Source organism: Mangifera indica, chromosome 10 (assembly GCF_011075055.1).
Source record: "Mangifera indica cultivar Alphonso chromosome 10, CATAS_Mindica_2.1, whole genome shotgun sequence".
NCBI classification, from domain to species: domain Eukaryota; kingdom Viridiplantae; phylum Streptophyta; class Magnoliopsida; order Sapindales; family Anacardiaceae; genus Mangifera; species Mangifera indica.
In genome coordinates this window covers 871,592-890,858 of record NC_058146.1, presented here as the reverse complement: position 1 = coordinate 890,858, position 19,267 = coordinate 871,592, and the positions used below count along the sequence as shown (strand labels likewise).

Here is a 19,267-nt window from a genome sequence, read left to right as displayed (position 1 = left end):
TGATTCAAGTATGCCATTATATTCGAGAATGAAAATTGAGTTTACTACTGCTATCTCATTTTCTCATAGCATTATACAGTCCACATTTTCTTCTTTTGCTTGGGAGTTTTGACTATTTACATAAATTACAACACTGAATATTATGAAACAAGGGCATTTCTTCTACAGAAGGAACTATGACTATGGGCTAAGTACGTTATTATTTACAGTAATACATATCTGCCTACCTTAGCATTCAATCACCAAAAAGGGCACCACCTGAAACAAACAAAAAATATTATAAATTTTATCTAATACCATGAGAATGAAGCTAACTAAATACGTTTACATAAAAACAAATCTCTTTAACTTATCTATATATATTGTCGTGACAATAGATGATTAGATGATTTTAAAGTATGCCAAAAATTAACAATCACATCACTCAATCACTTGTTGGCATTAGTGACGAACCAGAACATAAAACTTAGAAGGGTTAAGGTTAAATAAAGTTAAAATATAGAAGAGTCAATAAAAACAATGAAATTTAGGGGAGTATCAATGAAAATTTTAGGGGTTATATTGATATCATACATATACTAAACTAAAATTTTCTTAGCTATGAGGGGTCAGCTGACCCCCTCATGGGTCTGTCACTAGTTGCCATGTTAGTTTGTATAGATAATTTAGTAAAATTTATTTATACGTTTTATTCTTGTGTAAAACCAGAACAATATATAGTCAAAATTGCAATGTCTTACCCAACATAGTTTTGGCACAAGTTCTCATGTGACATAGCTTGGCAAATCAGCTTCTGAACTTGCAGTTTAACACTAAGACCGTGCTCAGCTTCATGGTTATCTCCAGAAATTAAGGTGCTGGGGTCTACTAGATGTTGCAGAGAACTGGTATGCAATGGTAAGCATGAAGAAAAATCACGACCGGTAAGTTTATGACTCATCCTTGCCATCACGACCACCGCCCGCTCGTTTAAAACCTCGTTAGCATCACCGAGCTGATTCACAGCCTACATACAAATAACAATGTAATTACAGATTGTGGAATAACACCGACTGTTTTGGGTTTAAAATTTAACCTGAAGCAATTCCCTTTCACGAACACCGCGATTAGGGTGAGTGAGCTCTCTATCAGGAGCAGATTCTTCAGCATTTACCACAGCAGGGGCATGAGTATTACCAAACACTGACATTTGTGGTACTTCATTGAAATTGAAGAGACGCCAATTAATGAGAGGGTCATGAACAAAGGCCTGGAAACAGGCAAAACTAAGAGTCAGCTTCTTCACTTTTTTATCTGAGATTATTTGATTACTAGTATTAATGAAAATTGATACATAAGAAAAACACTATAGTCATGTATCGATGAGTATTGCATGCCTTGACCTCAGCTTAATTACATTTAGACAAGGCTCACGCTCACTGAGCTGGGAAGTTCTTGGCTCGAGCTTGAGAAAGGAATTATTAATTCAAGCTCAATTATTAAATAAATTACAGTTAAACCTCATAACTTATATATTTATCGATTATCCTTCGTATTGAAAGTAGGGAGTAAATTTTTGGGGTATGAGTACAAAATTTTAAACTTTTAAGGGTTTATTGTATTACACTCAAGTGTAGGCTCGAGCTCGTCAAGTTGAACAACAAAAAACTCGAATTTGACTGAAAAGCGAACTGATACAACTTTGAACTCAAGCTCACAATAATCAAATCGAGTCTGACTCGACATGAGCCACAAACAACTTGCAATCAACTCGACTCGTTTGTAACCCTACATGTATCTCTAAATAAAAAAATAAAAATCTAGCTCATACACCATTTTACCAGAAAAGGAAAATAAATAAACCAGATTTCCAGTTTTACTTCCAACCTAACATACCAAAACAACATGCTAAATTAATTTAAGGATTTTGCAGTAGGATTCAAGGGTAGAAATTACTGTAGTAAAGCACAAGGTTAACTTTTTATTTGAATTTTTTAAACCTAAAATGAGACAGATTTCTCAATTTATCACTTATATCAGTTAAATATTTGAGAAGCTGAGTTGGCAATATCAAAAGCAATGGTTTTTTTTTTTTAAACTTTAATTAATTTCATTGTTAGATTAATAAATAAAAACAGTGAGGAAAGTCAAAAAATTTAATTTTAAATTGCAATTCTGAAGAAGCCAATACCTCCATCATAGCCATAACACTATGCTTATTTGATCGCAGAACCTGCATTACATTTTCACATGTTGAACGGAAATTGCCCTCAATACTGCTAACCTCCATGGCTTTCACAAGCATTCTAGTCAAGCGAAATGGAACCTAAAAAATATTAACAAAGAAGTTAACCATATCTAATTTATACAACAACATTCAATGTAAGAAAGCAATCCCAGTGTCACATCAATTATTTGGAATATACCTTTTCAGGGAACTTTTCCCTGTTCATTGAAGCTTCAAAGCAATCCCCAAAATCAATGTGCAAAATCTTCCCACTGGAAAACATCATAGATATGAGAGACCTCAAAGTTTTAGTTATAATCGCTACCACTCTCTTCCAATCAAAATATACCTATAACGGTGTAGCATAAGATTACTTGGGTGTCGATCTCCTAAACCAAGAAGATATCCAACCTGAAACAAAGCAACTCTAATTTGTATAAAATTTTCACATTAAAAAGACAAAGAAGAAAGATTTGCAGGCATCCAAAAACAAGTCAACCCTAACCAGCCTCAGCATGGATAAGTAAGAAATATGAGGTCAGTATAACCTATCAGATTAAAGGTTTTGTATCTCTCTGAGCACAAAGATATCTTTAATTACTTTTCTTTTTTACCCCCATCACACACTTTCTCACAAAAACTTTTGACATCTTAAAAAAAAAACACTAAAGAAATTGGTATTACTCTAGATGTATCCTAAAAAGTTACGACTTTGATCAGCTTGTTTCCCAGATCCTTTCAGATGGTGTATGTATGTGTGTGAACATATATACACACACATAAGATAGATGGGACTGCAATCACCAAATGCAGAGCTCCAAACAAACTCCAAAGTGGCACTGTTTGCAACCATAAACCATCATGAGCACTGACTAACCAAAAATGTAAGAGCTTTATGTCATTACAAAGTTTGGGTAATTAGCGGCACCATCTAACTTTAGTTGCACATTACAGATACAATGGAAGTTGTCATCAACTTAAAAGCTAACTAGAGCAAAATTTCAATATCATGCTGATTGTATGGTTTCATATAATTCAAGAGAGATGTGGCCTGAGTAACCGAGTATATAAATTCCCAAACAAACAAGCCCAAGGAAAAAGAAGGAGAAATGAGGAGAAAACACATACCATGCTCATGACTGCTAAACTTCTCGTATAATTTGTCCTCCTCTCCAACCATACCTCTGAGGAACGACTTTTTAACCAAAGAACCTAAAAAAGCACAGATTATAATGCCTTGAAAATAACACATCTCCAGTGAAATTATGAAAGAGTAACAAAGAACAGACATATTGCAATTCCAGCAGTATACATACCCTAGCCAGGTCATTTCCTTCCGTATTGTGTAGAGCATATTCAAATACTTCAACTTTAGCAATAAGAGGCAAATGGTCATAATCTGGAGCAAAACTGAGCATATATCTGTGCTCTTGGTTTAAGGTGATCTGTAACCATGAAGATAACAATAAATGGATGCAGTTTCCATCAGAACTCCATTCACCTACTGAAGCACAACCAGGCATGCAAAAGAAAATTTTGACTTCATTTGGCCAAAATAAAGTATATAATGAATTTTTGTCCAACCTTTCTGGCATCCCTATACTCTCGAATAAGTTGGTGCAGAGTATCACAATTTGGGACCCATTCAAGCAACCCACTATTTGGAGATAAAGGAATGACAGCATATCGTTGAATAGACAAATCCTTCTCTGCTGTTTTTCTAGAATTTTCCAACAATGTATTCACCAAACCAAAAAGCTGAAATAGAATTTGAATGTAAAATATATTAGTTCTTGTCATGATGAAATAATTGAAAGCTGAGAACGTATTCAATTTAGACACCTGAAAAAAAAAAAACCTCAAAATCCAGATTCCTGAACCGAGTGACTGTAAGCACCAGCACATGCAAGTACAAAATGAGCAGAGAAGTTGAAAAGAGAGAATACCTGCATGACACGCTCATCTTGGCGTAGATCTTCATGTCCCTTCAACAAGAAGGCATAATCTTCACCATCGCTCCCATGAATTGTCAATTTACGTGGTCGCTGTTTAGATGTAATGACAACGAGCTGGGTTGCAAATGATGCAATTGTTACCACAGGTGAATCTGAAATTAAAAGATGGATGTAAATTATTGGAGGGCATGCAAGATTTAGAACCAAAAAAATTTATGAATATAAAATTCTATATGCCTGCACGATATGTCCCAGGAACAGCGAGCTCCAATTTACGGCATTCCAGTAATTCAGGAGAAACAGACTGTTTTTCACATACATAGTGGATCGTTAGTGTTATAACAATGACTTGAGTTAAAATTAAACAAAAAGCATTCATACCTGCAGGTCCAGGGTAGTAAGACTCTGAAGCTGTTTGTCTATTCTTCTGAAAACATGATAATAAAGATCCCAAGCCTGGTAAGATAAGAATTGAAGTCCTTAGTAGCCAGGTTTTCAGAAAAACACTGGTGAAAACTGAAAGCTAAACCATCTAAGTGCTAAGTTTGTCTAGTTTACAACCAAAGAGCCAAGTTGGTAATTCATTTTTTAATTCCAAATACACAAGGACAGATTTAGAGTATAGGAAGCAGAAGCATCAATAAGTGAGGAATTTTCCATAGAGCTGGCTGGTTACGGAATAATCTAGCGAAAGAGTTCAATAACTCTAGGGCTCTATCCCTACCTGTCATGCAGTAGGATATCCACAGCTTACACAAATATCCCTGCTTAATCCCCCAAAAAAACCCACAGCTTTCAAAACTATCTTACCTGAGTAAGCTCAGCATCTTTTCCAGTCTTCTTATACTTCATACAACATTCATAGGCCTCCAACAATTCATGACGGTATGCCTGCATTAACAACAAGATATAATGATCTGACAAAGGAAAGAAATATGTAGTATCTTAAGACCCCTAATTACCGCACAAAAGAAAGGATTCCTAAATTAAGAAAATAATTCCTAGAGACAGTTTGGTATCTGACTATACATGGTCAGCTCCAAAAACCAGTGCTCAAAAGTATATGAATCCTAGATCAAATTCCCGATTATGATTTAATAATATATGTTTACATGTTTAAGAAGTTGGATTGGCCTCGATGAACTCAACATGCATTGTCATAATGAACAAAAGTTGTAACTGGTACACAAAAGTATAACCTGAATGAATGCCTTCTCTTTTATAGTGGTATTATCCCTGCAAGCGCCTTCCTCAAGCATTTCATGTAATGGTTCCAACACTTTCAGCATCCCCTCCACATTATGTTCACCAAAATATAAACGGCTAGCTTCTTCCAGTGCTTCATGCCACATTTCATGCCAGAGTATTGCAACTCTGATTAGTTCCCTTGATACAAGTTGTGCCTGCATGAATAAAACAACTTATAAGATAAAAGTTGATAAAGATGAGACAAATAGATATAAGATATTTATATGACCTGATCCACAAGCAGACCGCTATGCTGCCTGACTTTGTCGACCACTTCTTGCGCTGCAGCTCTACGTAAAGTGCTTATAGATTTACATGCCACTAAAAGAGGGTACATAAGAGCCTGGAAAGTAATTGAATTTTCAGCCATGGTATCAAGGGAAATAAAATTCCAAACAACATAATAGTTGATAACCAACCATATATAAGATTAACAAAATAAAAATGATATTACAAGTATGCAAACCAAAATTTAAGCCTAGAAAGACTTTAAGACCTTCAAAGGATCCTCCCCTATACAAAGAATATATATCACATGGAAGGAACAAATCACCTTTTCCCTCCAGAAACCTGAGCTATTAAAGCAAGTTATTTGAACCACAGGCCGCAACACTAAACAGGATGAGAGCCCAGCCAAGAAGCATTCTCCACTCAACCAAAAAAAAAAAAAAATTCAAATAATAGATCATCAATTCACCTTTTAAAGAAATCATTCCCAGCAGCTGCCCTTGAAATTGAAGTTAGCTAGATTTCCTTATCACAAATCAGACACTAACCAATCTAATCTGTGTAGCATTAATTAAATTACAACATGTTAGACTGTAACCAATCTCAACCTGCATTAACTAACCCTCTCAACGAAGTAAGATCTACAATGTACTACTTCACAGACTTTTTGTACCATGCAACCTTCAAGATCTTAAAAATTAGCCTTAAGTTAATTAATCCTGATTTCCCAGACAAATTGAACAGCTCCTCTAAACTATGTGCTACCAGTGAATACCAAAAAATTCTTTCTTTAATCCAGATACCATGGCGACTCTTAAGCACATTCTTCTGAATTATGATGCATGGATGTACATATGAACACATGTTTTTTATACAGTAAAATCTTTGCCACACAATTGGGTTTAGCTCATTTCTTTTGTAACTACCCTCTCATGAATTAAACCAGAGTGACAGGATGATACCATTTAGATATCAAATCGGTGCATATACCACAATAAAAAATAATTATCCTAAACAACCAATTACTTAGAAAGAGAAAGACATTAATGTCATAGAATTTTTACTTCACCTTGGGAGTGCATAGATTCCACTACACAAAAAAATGCAGCAAGAATCAGAGGACTACCCACTAAAAGTATCAATTCCATAAGCATATGGTAAGTTCTTTTGGAATAGTTAAATACTTGCACTAGTAAAGGTGATGAGAGTACATTAAATTAAAAAGAAAAAAAAAAAGAAAGAGGCCATGCATTTAACAATCCCCAGAAGATTTCAACATCATCATGCATCCCTCATCATTACCATGAACATCTTAAAGTAATGTTTTGAGAATCAGACTGTCAGAAACAAACCTGTGGATGACTATGCCCTATTCGCACCAAAAGTGATTGTATCAGTTCTCTCACAGCATGGTTATTTGAATGTATTCTGGCAATTATTTGAGGTAAAACAACCAGCCATGTGTTGATATTAACATGTGCAAATCCTTTCTGTAGAGCTATTTGAACATCAGTAGTAGCTCCATGGTTGAACCACAATGTGAGAAGACGGAGTATATCCTAAAGCAAATAATAAGAAACAATTATAAGTATTCTAGAGTCTTTGACATTGCAAAGAAAAAAAAAGGGCTGCATCCAAAAGTGCGTGTAAAGATGAAATGATTCTTAATAAGTAGTGATGGCAATAAAAATGCCTCAACTATCATTAACTAAAGGTGAAAACAAGCCAAGCTAAACACTTGGTCTATCATGCTTGACTTAAAAATAAAATAAAATATTAAGGAGCCCAAACCTTGAGATTAAAACTACAGACTCAAATTGGTAAAAGCCCATGCACAAAATGAGTTAAGGCTGCAGATCCAATAATTCAATAGCATTAACCATGCAAACATGTATTTGGGTATAACCCTAGGTGAATCCAATAATTTCAAGTTTCTGGGATTCAGTGGTAGAAAAGAATTTAGAAAAGACTTGGGAATGGAAAAAAAGCCTTTCTATCTAAAGGAGGAAGAATTCCTTTGATTGACCAGGTTTTGGGAGCAAAACCAATCTATTTATTTTCTTGTTTACGATCCCAGAAGGCATAGCTATAAGGATAGAAGAAATCATGAGCCATGTTTTAAGAGAAGGCTCTGGTTTTCATCTTATAGCATGGAGCAATAACACAAGACCGATGGATAGAGGGGGGCTTGGAATTGGGAATTGGGGGCAAAGAAGTAAGCTCTAACGTGAATGGCTGTTGAAATATCCCTTTGAAAACGAAACCATTTGAAACAAAGTCATTAGAGGTAAGTATGGCAACCAAGCAAATGGACAAGATTTGAAAATGATTGAAAACAATATCTAAGAAGTACTCCAAGTTCATTGATCACATCAATCTTGAAGTGGGTAACGGAAAGATTATCCACTTTTGGGAGGAGAAATGGGTTTAGGATAAACCATAGCATGAACTTTTTCACGAGGTTATATAGACTATGCAGAAGGAATAATGCTTCAATTCAAAAAATTATTGCTTCTTCTTCCTCTAATCTCAGCTGTGATTGGTGTTTCAACTTTAATAAAAAACTTAATGACAATGAAATTAGCAGACTATCTGAAATGAAGTGAGTTCTTGGTCAAGTTTTCACTGATGAAACAAATGATGATAGATGCGTGTGGAACCTGGTGAGTAGTAGGAATTACGGTTGTATGATAATACTTTCAAGCAATTCATTTTGATTTGGAAGGCTAAAGTCCAACATCAGTTTCAATTTTTCACTTGGATTCTGGCTCCTGGTAGAGTAAATACAGCTGACCTTATGCAAAGAAAGTTATCTAACTTGCATCTTTCTCCTTCTTGGCATGTTTTGTGTAAGAAAAGCTCCTAGACAATTGGCCATCTATCTTTGCATTGTCAAGTGGTAGGAAGTTTATTAGCTAACTTATGCAAGGAAGCTAAAACTAGCTGGGTTATCCCCAAAAACTGAGGAGATTTGCTTATGGAGAAGGTTTCTTTGCCTTTCAATAGTTTATTAGCTAACTTATGCAAGGAAGTCAAGACACTGCATAATTGTGTTGTTTTAGCAATAGTTTGAGTGATTTGGAAAGAAAGAAATGCTCACATTTTCTAAGTAAAAAATAGGTGAAGATGTTAGTGATCGATGGGATAGGATTTGATTCTTAGCATCTCTTTAGGCCTCGATCTCTTAAGGATTTTCACAATTCTTAACTTTTATTTATTCTCAATTAGGATGGGATTATCAATAATTTGGCCTTTGAGATTTGTATAGATTGATTCCTATCAATATCAACAGCCTGTGTCTTTTAAAGAATAATGTGAAAATCTGGTCCACTGCTATAAATTGATCTCATCATTAATACATATATTTGCTTTTGTACAAATAATAATAAAAAAGGTAAACATAACATCCATTTACTCCAATTAACAGATAATTAATATACAAGCAAGAAATTATTTAAGTTGAGTTCACTAAGCCAACCAGCATCAAATCAAAGCTCAAGCTCTATTTGCTTAGTCTTGTAGACTTTTTTACCAAGGCAAACCCAAATAGTTCAATAAAGTTTTGTTCTAAAAAGACTAGATCAATGAAGAAAACAAGGAAAACAAAGTTGGAATGTGAAATATCATTACCTGTAAACTATCACCTACACCTTTAGCATGTGCTGCACATGCTATGGAATGAAAATACCCATTCACCGCTGCAACAACATACTGTGAGGCAAAGGAAGGGAAACCTCTTATGGTATAATGAGACATTACTGCTGTATTAAATAATGCCCATGCATGCCATGCTTTCCCCCATTTTGCTGCACACTGTGTGGCGTTCCTGAAAGCAGCACGAATTTCTGCAACAGAAAAAGAAGATAAAAAACATTTTCTCGGTTAAAAAAAAACTTATTAGGTTTAATTGTTTAGCTACCTGCTATAGATTCATCATCCCATCCTGGAGAGAGGGCCCATTGCCAAGTTCCAAGTCTATGATATACACGGGCAACTAAGGGAACAGTTGTAACAGTACCACTGGTTAAGCCAGTTGCAGCATCTGGTTGAATATGTGGGGCATTTGAAAGCTCCATAGCCAAATTCTACAACAGCAGATTTGCAATAAAAAAAGTTGAAAACATGACAACTAAAAGATGATGAGTAGGCATAATTCTAGGAGAAAGAAGTGCTTATTAAACATTGTCTTCTATTTGTGTACATGAACTGGCAATAGAGTATTGATGTACATTGGCTTCTGATATGATAAGAAATAACAATCAAATTAATTTACATGTGAACAAGAACTCCAGTATATAGAAGTCAAAGCAGACAAAAGATCGGAAACTACTTTACAGATACTCTTTCAAACAGGTAAAGAAAAATATGTAACCTGAAGCCTAGCAAATGCTTCCTTTCGCTTGAGATCATCCCCAAGTGCCCATTGATATTTTAAGTATGCCAGCATCACTTGAGGAGGCCCATGATACTCTACGTTCTCAGGAGATGTTTCAGGGTCATACTAAATACAAAATTCGAAATTTAAGTTAGATTGATAAGTAGGAAAAAAGTACAAAAAACATTTAATATTACGTTCTTTCAAGTTACAGAGGCATGATTTCAGACCTGTAAGAGTTTGATCAAAGTAGATCTAGCCTGACTAACTCGTCCATTTTTCCGACAAAGAGAAGCAAACTTGAGCAAAGTGTCAATGTCTTCAGTGGGTGGTAGTACAAGAGCTCTAACAGCCAATAGTACTTGCCAGACCTAGACATTCAAGCAAAAGAAAAAATGGAAGGAATCAATGCAATCATTATTTAAATACTTTAAACTTAAAACGTCACTCCTATTCCTACATAACTTGCTTTTGGCCATTATATCAACTCTTTTTTTTTACTTCAAGGGGGAAAAAAAAAAGAAACGGAACTAGAACTGTAAAGCATATACCTCAACATTACGTTTTGCTCCTTGTATCCGCTCAGTCCACATATTACGGATTATAGCTCGCCGACCTTCAGTGACAGGATTTCCCACAGGAAGAGTGCAGTAATCAATTACCTGGTAAACCCATCCCATTCCATATGTTACTACTTATAATGTGTCATCCAAGCTGGGAGAAATGACTGCTATATTAGCGAAAGAAGTATTCCCTCTCCATCCACGGGAGAAAAAGAAAGTTTACAAACCTCCTCTAGTTCTGATAGCTGCTGGACACGAACCATATTGCTATAGGCACGTTCATAGCTTTCTAGAACCTAAACAAGAGAAAATATTTAGACAACATAATACCCAAAAAAGAGTGTAAGAATTGAGAAATAATGCTTTAAAGTCTCTTATATGGTCACTCACTAGTGTATATAGAACTAGATGATTTTATACAAGCACACAGCATTGGATAATGATATATAAGTATATAACACTAGATGACAATATCAAATTAAAATATAACATTATACTATTGAATTGTTAGCACCAAGTTGGAAGTGAGTTACAAGTAGTGTTTTATTTGACACACATCACCCTTTCAATGGTTGGATTGTGATTTATTTAGACTGTAAATCAGTATCTCAAATTAGGTCAAAATTTTAAGTTACTATAACTTGACCCTTTCTATGTGTGTGTGTGTGTATTAGTTCTCTAGTCAGATATGTCCTAATATAATTATGTTAGGACCATATTTAATCACTGTTAAATCCTTATATGTGATATATTAACATTAGTGCTTATATATTCAATTTCTTATCTAAGAACTTCAATATTATTATTGAACATTTATCAATCATCAATAGTTTTTGGATTTATATATAACTTAACAAGGCATCAATGTTAATTTCACCAAGAAGTACTGTCCTTAAATACTACCATGTTTACCACAGAAAAAAGAAAAAAAGAAACACCTCAACGTAGCAAAGACTTATGGAGTTTATAAAACTAACCAAAGCAGCAAGCTCCGTAGCAAGGCATTTTCGAGCTCTCTCAACAAATTGACGTGCTTCGTCATACTTGAAAAGTACAAAAATATATAAGAACGCAAAAGAGTACATTGAATAAAATTAAGGATAATAGAGATCAAATATATATAATACCTTTCCTCTTCGAACTAATAACACAGCCCTAAAAAATGTACCATTACTGCTTCCATCACCACTAGCAGCAGTGTTACCCAGAACCCGGAGTTTTGTTTCATCCCCATCATCTAAGCGAGACACATATTCTGACATTTGATCCCACTCCCCCATATTCCAAGCAGCATTTGCAGCCTGGGACCAGAACAGTCTAACAATAAGCATGAGCCAAAATAAGAATGGCATCAGCACAAACATTAGATACAACCATTGGTGCCATTTCTAGTCGTGCAGCTGGCTCAGCCGGAGTCCAATACTCTTTGCACAGGTTGTTAAGCTCTTCCCATCGAGCCAATGCAGCAAGGCAACGCATACGCCCTACAGAACATACCAAAACATAGTGCTTCCATAAATGTCTCCAAAAGAGAGGCTGAAAATAACATCCCATGTTTCAATAAACTGTTTCAAGAGTATCTAAATCAAGAAAGGTAGTACATATCCAAGTTCAATAGATTCATTTAACATACATTTGTATTTGATATCTACCAAAGGATAGATGAAAACATGATTGAATGTTTTGCCTTATCAATGGAGCAAGGCAGCCACCAATTTTGTAAAGTGTCAATATTCTCATGGCTGACTGCCACACACAATCATAACATTGATAGCCAGATAACAAGGTAGATGTTTCTCCCATCCAAATAATGAACAACTGAGTATGTCTTAATGGAACCACCAATCGAGCATTTACTAATTGGACCTAAGGGTTTCGTTACATCTCACTATTCTCTAGACTTCCTGTCTGGCTTGATAGTTATGTCAATTTAAAGGTTTGTAGAGCATATGAAAGATATTGAGATGGCATACGTCCAAGACACACCTTTCTTTAGGCAATGACAGTATTGGCATCAATATATCCATACGTAATTTCTTTCTGAAAGTACTGTTTAATGGAACTGGTGTATGATGATTACATGAAAAGATTTGTTTGGCCCATAATGACACTTATTTTATATATTTATTCCAAATAAGAAGAAAAGATTCTCCTTTTCCTGGACTAGTAAATGCCCGAACAAAGATTGCTGACAGTCAGATTTGGTATTTAAGGATTGATAAGCAAATTTGATATCACAGGTGGGCACCAGATAGAACTACAATGTGACACATTACCATTACAAAAAGATTGAATATCAAATGCCAAAGCAAAGTTCTTAAGATATTAAACCACTCATCTTATCATCATGCAGAATATCTCCAAAATATTTATTCATTATACACTAGCAACCAGGAAGCCCAATTATAGAAAATAAAAACAGAACAAATATTTGCAGAAACCACCATAATTCAATTGATACAGACCTAAAGTGGCTTCCAATACAAGATGTGGGTTAGATGCTTGAGAGGCTTTGACAGTGTAAGCCCTGAGAGCATCATCCCACCGTTGCAATTTCTCATACCTAAATATGAAGAACAAAAATTAATAATCTTTTCATATTTACATTGAGAAAAAAAGTAAGAATCTTCTTTCTACCAACTAATAAATTAAAGATAAAATAAGTATAATGACATAAGAGAAACAAGAAACAAGGTTAAAACAGCAATGAAATGAGAACCCTCTGTGCTTTGTTTGAGTGACAGGGAAAACAATACCATGACTCCTTCAATTGAACACCCAGGTTTTGTTGAGCATACGTCAGAATTCCGACTGCAGCCTAAGGACCAAAAAATTTTTTTAATAATGAGAAAGATCAAAGTGTCATCACTATAATAGCAAAAACAACAAAATCAGTAAATATCAGTTGTCTATGAACCTCATGTTGATGTAACTGACTATTAATATGTATAAGTGCTTCAACTACAGCAACAGGATTAGCATCCATCTTCTTGGAGAGTGCACCCTCAAATTCCATTTCTTTGTAATGCAAAGCCTTGGCAAATGCACGACACTGAGATGCAGAGGCCGAAAGAGAGATCAAATATAAATATAATATCAGATTAAAAATTCATTATAGAAACATATAGATTCAAACATGTTTTTATAGATCACACCTTTTCTGCAAGAGCCCCAAGGAGACGGATGTCTATAGGAAGAGGTTTCTCATCATGTTCCATGAATTCTGCCTGCAAGATAAGTTTATGAACACACATATATCAAAAAAATAAAAAGAAAAAAGAAAACGCATAAAATTAGTCTTATGCTCAAGAAACACAAGATTACTTGAGTGAAAAGACAAAATATAATTTCTTCTTTTGCAACTATATTGCCTGTAACAAAAGGAAATTTTATTAACAATCTTAGAATAGAGTACAAAACTATATAATAAGTTTTGTATGAAGTCTGCCCAAACTGCAGTATAAGGTCAACGACTCTGGATCAAAACAATTACCAATGGTGAGATCCACCAAATTTCAAATTTTTAGCCTTTTGTGGGCTCAGATCATATGGGGAAGAACAAAAGAGCTTGTGTGCATACACAGACACAAAAACAAATTTGGTCATTACAAATGATTCTAGTCTCTAGCCAAGAAAATGTGCAGGTTGCTCTGAATAATGTTGGGAAAATTAAGATTTTTCTGTCTCATTTGGTTGGTGATAAAAATTTGTGCTTTTTTCGAGTTCAAGGAATCGAATTAGCCGAGACTCTTTTGGTTGATGTTCTCAGTAGAAAGTTCTCAAAAACTGTGCACATGTCTTTCAAAACTGAGTGTGAAAAACAGTGTCATTATACCATCTTCAGTTTTCCTCATCCTTGTTTGAGACTGTTACCTTTGTCAGTGCTTAAAGGCCTGCCCTTCCACAGACCATTTCCCAGCTCAGAATCTTCTTTGACGGCTATAAAGTTCAAATGGGCAAACAACATTCAGCCTGTGAATTTCTTCCATCTTTTTTCTTTTTTTTGGAAATACATGAATACTTTTGAGTGTAAACATGGTGTCATTATACCATGTTTGAGACTGTTACCTTTGCTTAAAGGCTTGCCCTTCCACAGACTACATCTCTGCTCAGAATTTCTTTTGAATGCTATACAGTTAAAATGGGCAAACAACATTTGGTCTGTGAATTTCTTCCACCTATTTCTTTTTCCAGAAACACATGGATACTTGACAGCTTAAGCTTATCTAAATTAAGATTCAGGACCATAAGCACTCTTTCAATATTGAATGTCTTTCCGCAACTAAACACTTTGCATGTTTCCTGGCAACCACTTTAAAGCAGATTTAAACGCTAGAGACTGCTTGGAGTAAATATGTTAGATACTTCTGTAGGATTTAGGACTAAGTGTAATATTATCTTTATTTCTGTTATTTCCTTTTTAGATTTTCATTCTAAGCCTATAAAACAGCCTTAGGGTAATTTGAAAAGAAAAATTTTTGTGCCTAATTTTCTCTCTTACCTTTCCTAGATGATTCTTGTCTTCCCATCTTTATGTTCTCTTCCTACATTTTCTATTTTTTCCAACTTTAATTCTCAAAATTTAACATTACTAAAACAATCAAAACAAACATAGATTATGAGGTCATATTGCGACATTTGGCAATTAAATTATATTCCAAAAGCATTTCAAGTAATAATTTTATCTCCCCTGTGACTCCAATACCCAACACTAATAACAAATATAAAACATGTGTAAAGCGGACATACCAAGTTAAGAAGTGTGGCCAGAATTTCAGGAGGAATATTTGGAGAGGAAAAAGCCATCTCTAAACTCCGAACTAGCTGTTTCTGACTAGCTTCATGCAGTTGTGACCAACAACTAACAAAACCAGCAGCAAACAACTCCCGCCCAAGAAAAGGCTGCAGAAGCTGAGGATTAGAACCTTAAATCCAAAGGCACACAAACACAGATTGCAACTACAACCATACCTGTAACTGTGCCAGCCTTGCACAGGTTCGCAATGCTGGAGAAGGTGATTCCTTCAATAGCTCAATGCTAAAATGCCTCATCCATTCTGCCCAATCTTCTTTGGTACTTCGTTGAGAAGCCTCTCCAGCAGTGCATAAACGACCATCATTGACCTACAAGAAATTCATTTTAATTATAAAAAAGCAAAAAAGTTTGCAATACCACTGAACTACTAAAACTGTGTTTGCAAGTGCAATTTAATTAGCAACAACTTAAAAAGAGACAAGTCAAAATATATAGCTTAGATAATAGGAAATTTTTCATTTACTTCCTTGAGTAGTGTTGGATTCAAGTCGAGCCAAGCCCAAACGTGGGTTGGCTAGAGTTTGGCTCAAATCTCTTAAGCTGAATTTAAGCTTGCTAGAGATATCGTCAGAAGGTTGTCGGCAGGATGAATAGTGTCATCAGCAAGATGAATAGTGTTACCGATGGGATAAATAGTCTCACCGATGAGATGAACAGTGTTACAGGCAAGAAAAACAACATAACTGGAGGAGGATTCAAGCTAAGCTTCCTAACTGAAACTTTAGATCAAATCTTGCTTAAGTAATAATGTTCATCCCCTCTGTAACACTATTCATCCCACCAGCTATGGAGCTGACTCAGTTTGAATCCACTCATTCCCTTAAGGTTTGATTTAATTATAGGGATCCTCTAATAGGAAAATAAAAAATATGCAAAAACCTATCTTGCAAAGTATTTGATACAATTTACAAAACTTTAGCATATAGCTCTAACAAAGAGGATGAAGAAAATTTTCTAACAAATTCAAACTAGTGAGGTCCACACAATTTTAGCCAAACTAAAGTAGAAGTCAATGGAATGTTCCCATTAAAAAGTATTGAAACACTATTTTCTATTTTTTGGTATAACATTTTTTTCTTCTTTATCTTTTTTTAATAAGAAATGGGTAGATTTGTACAAGTGAAAATTTACAAAAGACAATAGTTTTGGTTGATAAAACTTCTCATCATATTGTTTTACAAATATAATTTTCTTGTAGGTGGAAAGTACTAATGAGTAAGCATTCTACTAAAAATCAATTGGCCTGTCCTAGCATAGATTCTGGCTCCACTGGGTAGATGCATGGTACAGAAAGTAATAGCCTAAGCACCCATCTAGAAGCCGTAGCTGCCACCTAGACAGGACTTGCCTAAGCTTTTGACACCTTAGATGTAACAGAATCAGAAATGCATGTTACTAAGCACACAAATGGAAGAATATTATTACCTGATGGCCTCTAAGTTGTTTCTGAGCTTCAGTTCCATCTTCATAAGGGTCACTCTCAACATCATTTAATGGGTCACTAATAACTTCAACTGGAACTCGTCGACTTAACCTTTGTGCAGCTGTACTGGCCAAAATTAGAGGTTCACGTCTCCTCAAGCGTCTTTCAATCTCCTCAAATTCCTTATGCTGAAAAAAGAATTACCTTCAAACTTGATGTAAAAAGGCAAGAGAAGTTCCTCAAAAGAAAGATGAAAGAGGAAACGTAATGTACCCGCAAACGATATTTCAATAGAAGTTTGTGTATTGATGGGATAAAGATAGTGAAATCCTCCCCAAGAGCATGAGCCAAACAACAAAGCGCATCAACAGCATCCTTTCTGAGCTCATCATTCTTTCTGTAAAGTACAAATCAACTTAGTTGGAAAAGAGTAGGTATCTACAAATAGAAAAGCCTAGGATTGACAAAGCACACATGACCTCACGAACTGTCTGCAATTGTATACCAAAGGGAAAAAAAGAAATAAAATCAAGCCCAATACTAACTACCTCTTAACAATCAATAGAAAGGCCTCATTGAGCTAAAACATCGCTGTAACCATACAACCAATTTCAGCTATCGCAATGCAATATTAGAGCAGCAATATATTAAACAAGGTTGAGAGCAGATTGATTTAATCTAATATTTCATTTGGGTGGAATTCTGATCTTTCTAGACTTGAAATATGAGAAAGTTAGTTAACATCTCTCTTCTGCCTCAAATAGAAAACATCTTCTAGATGATACGAAGGAGGAACATAAAGAATGAAATCTAGAACCATCGGGGTTTTTACTATGAATATAGATAAAGCCTAAATTAATTTTACATTTATATGCCTTTCTAATTGTAAATTTTTTTTAATCATTTGAAGCTTAATCTCACCTAACTAAGCTTGAATTTAATTGTTTTTGTAGGTTAACATAAAAAGAAAAAAAAAATTCAGTCCTAATAAAGATTTCATCATGTGACAGCCTGAAAATGCAATTCATCTGTTGAAATCTCAGCCCAGCTCAGTCGTCTAGAATGTATAAATTTAATCACAAGTGACAGGTTCACACAGGGCAGTTTGCTGGATGATTTTTTCCTAACTTGATTTGGTTTTGGATACCTAGTAGGCTTTGGTTTGTACATATGAAACAGGCAAGTTATTGGAGGAATCCTAGGTCAATATGGGAAACAAAAATTTGAGCAAACCTATCAACATAAGGAGAGCACGAAATAAAATTAGGCAAAAGGGGGGGACAATTCTCCGTATCACAAAAAACACCGCACTGCTTCCACTGTTTTTCAGGTTTCAATTTCCATCTTTCATATTTGTTGTCCGAAGAGTTCAAGAGAAGATTTAACACAGCAAGAGAAGAGAAAAGGAAAGGAAAACAAGAAAGAAAGGAGAAAGAAAAGAAAGCACAGCCACTTAGGGTTCACTGTGAAAGACTAAGTGTTTCTTTGCTTTTATTGTTCATGATTTGATATCTTGCTGGATTTCGTCTTCAAATTTTATGTTTGTGTTGAATTCAATTCTAAGCGGCTAGACTCTTCAAGCTAGAGTTAGATGCAGTTTAATCTTTGAAAAATGTATTGATTATTTTTATTTCCTTCAAGACCTTGTTGTTATTCGCATGATGAGTTTATATTATTGGTCTCAATGCTTCAAAAGCTTCATCATCTTTTGAATGATTTTGTGATGCATACATGAACTTAAGAAAGAATTGTATGAATTAGACCAATAATAATATGAATTGTGCATTAGATTACGAAACTGAGAGAAGATTAGCATTACATTTGGTAGTGGCAGAAGAAAAAGAAGTTTGAAGCTCTCCCTTCTTAAAATAGAAATTTCCATAGAACTAAACACTCACTTGTTTACAAATACATAGAAATACAATTATTTAAATAGGAAAGGGTAGAATAAAGTTGAATTAAGAAAGCTATTTAAATAGCAAGCAACATGTGCAAATCATTCTTGGATTGAATTAAGTAATCAATTGCATAACTTAGATTATATGAAATCTAAACCCTAGCACCTTTTTTTATATTTGATTTCTTCTAAATTGAATTTAGTTAGTTAGTTAGTTGTTTAAATTTTATTATTTTAATTAGCCATTTAGTTTAACTTAAGTTAGATTAATATTTTCTTAGCAGTGCCACATAGTCCTTGGGGGAAAGATACTCTAGGCTTCCTATATTGCATGATACTTCCAAGAGTAGTGCATAATTTTCACACCAAATATACTTTATTTGGTCAATACATGATGCTTCTAGGTATAGTTTTCCACTAACAGAGATTAGATGGAATGCAAAAGTTTCATCTGAAGTTCAATATCTGTCTTGGCTGTTAACTCATGGTAAGCTTGATACAAAAGATGTGATTCAATCAAGTTGGCTTGGTATTTATCTTTTTCCAAAACTAAGTG

At 34.8% G+C, this 19,267-nt stretch overlaps 1 protein-coding gene across 2 annotated transcripts in view; it reads right to left on the bottom strand.

The window, feature by feature from the left end:
- The window catches only part of LOC123227633 (serine/threonine-protein kinase TOR-like), a 35,646-nt gene continuing 16,379 nt past the window's right edge, over nt 1–19,267 (bottom strand). For both annotated transcript variants that reach the window (XM_044652709.1, XM_044652710.1), the window contains 33 exons: nt 17,088–17,211; nt 16,817–17,002; nt 15,547–15,699; nt 15,325–15,477; nt 13,731–13,802; nt 13,493–13,627; nt 13,332–13,393; nt 13,041–13,138; nt 11,950–12,059; nt 11,703–11,876; nt 11,553–11,618; nt 10,803–10,871; nt 10,564–10,674; nt 10,243–10,383; nt 10,010–10,138; nt 9,557–9,722; nt 9,268–9,482; nt 6,990–7,196; nt 5,639–5,752; nt 5,361–5,564; nt 4,972–5,052; nt 4,543–4,617; nt 4,399–4,465; nt 4,153–4,313; nt 3,791–3,964; nt 3,523–3,651; nt 3,335–3,418; nt 2,556–2,617; nt 2,406–2,478; nt 2,171–2,305; nt 1,076–1,249; nt 741–1,006; nt 1–258 (listed from right to left, as the gene is read on the bottom strand). In XM_044652709.1, the coding sequence (XP_044508644.1) occupies nt 240–258; nt 741–1,006; nt 1,076–1,249; nt 2,171–2,305; nt 2,406–2,478; nt 2,556–2,617; nt 3,335–3,418; nt 3,523–3,651; nt 3,791–3,964; nt 4,153–4,313; nt 4,399–4,465; nt 4,543–4,617; nt 4,972–5,052; nt 5,361–5,564; nt 5,639–5,752; nt 6,990–7,196; nt 9,268–9,482; nt 9,557–9,722; nt 10,010–10,138; nt 10,243–10,383; nt 10,564–10,674; nt 10,803–10,871; nt 11,553–11,618; nt 11,703–11,876; nt 11,950–12,059; nt 13,041–13,138; nt 13,332–13,393; nt 13,493–13,627; nt 13,731–13,802; nt 15,325–15,477; nt 15,547–15,699; nt 16,817–17,002; nt 17,088–17,211 (4,189 nt within the window). In that variant the 3' untranslated portion in view covers nt 1–239. The remainder of the gene's footprint in view (nt 259–740; nt 1,007–1,075; nt 1,250–2,170; nt 2,306–2,405; nt 2,479–2,555; nt 2,618–3,334; nt 3,419–3,522; nt 3,652–3,790; nt 3,965–4,152; nt 4,314–4,398; nt 4,466–4,542; nt 4,618–4,971; nt 5,053–5,360; nt 5,565–5,638; nt 5,753–6,989; nt 7,197–9,267; nt 9,483–9,556; nt 9,723–10,009; nt 10,139–10,242; nt 10,384–10,563; nt 10,675–10,802; nt 10,872–11,552; nt 11,619–11,702; nt 11,877–11,949; nt 12,060–13,040; nt 13,139–13,331; nt 13,394–13,492; nt 13,628–13,730; nt 13,803–15,324; nt 15,478–15,546; nt 15,700–16,816; nt 17,003–17,087; nt 17,212–19,267) is intronic.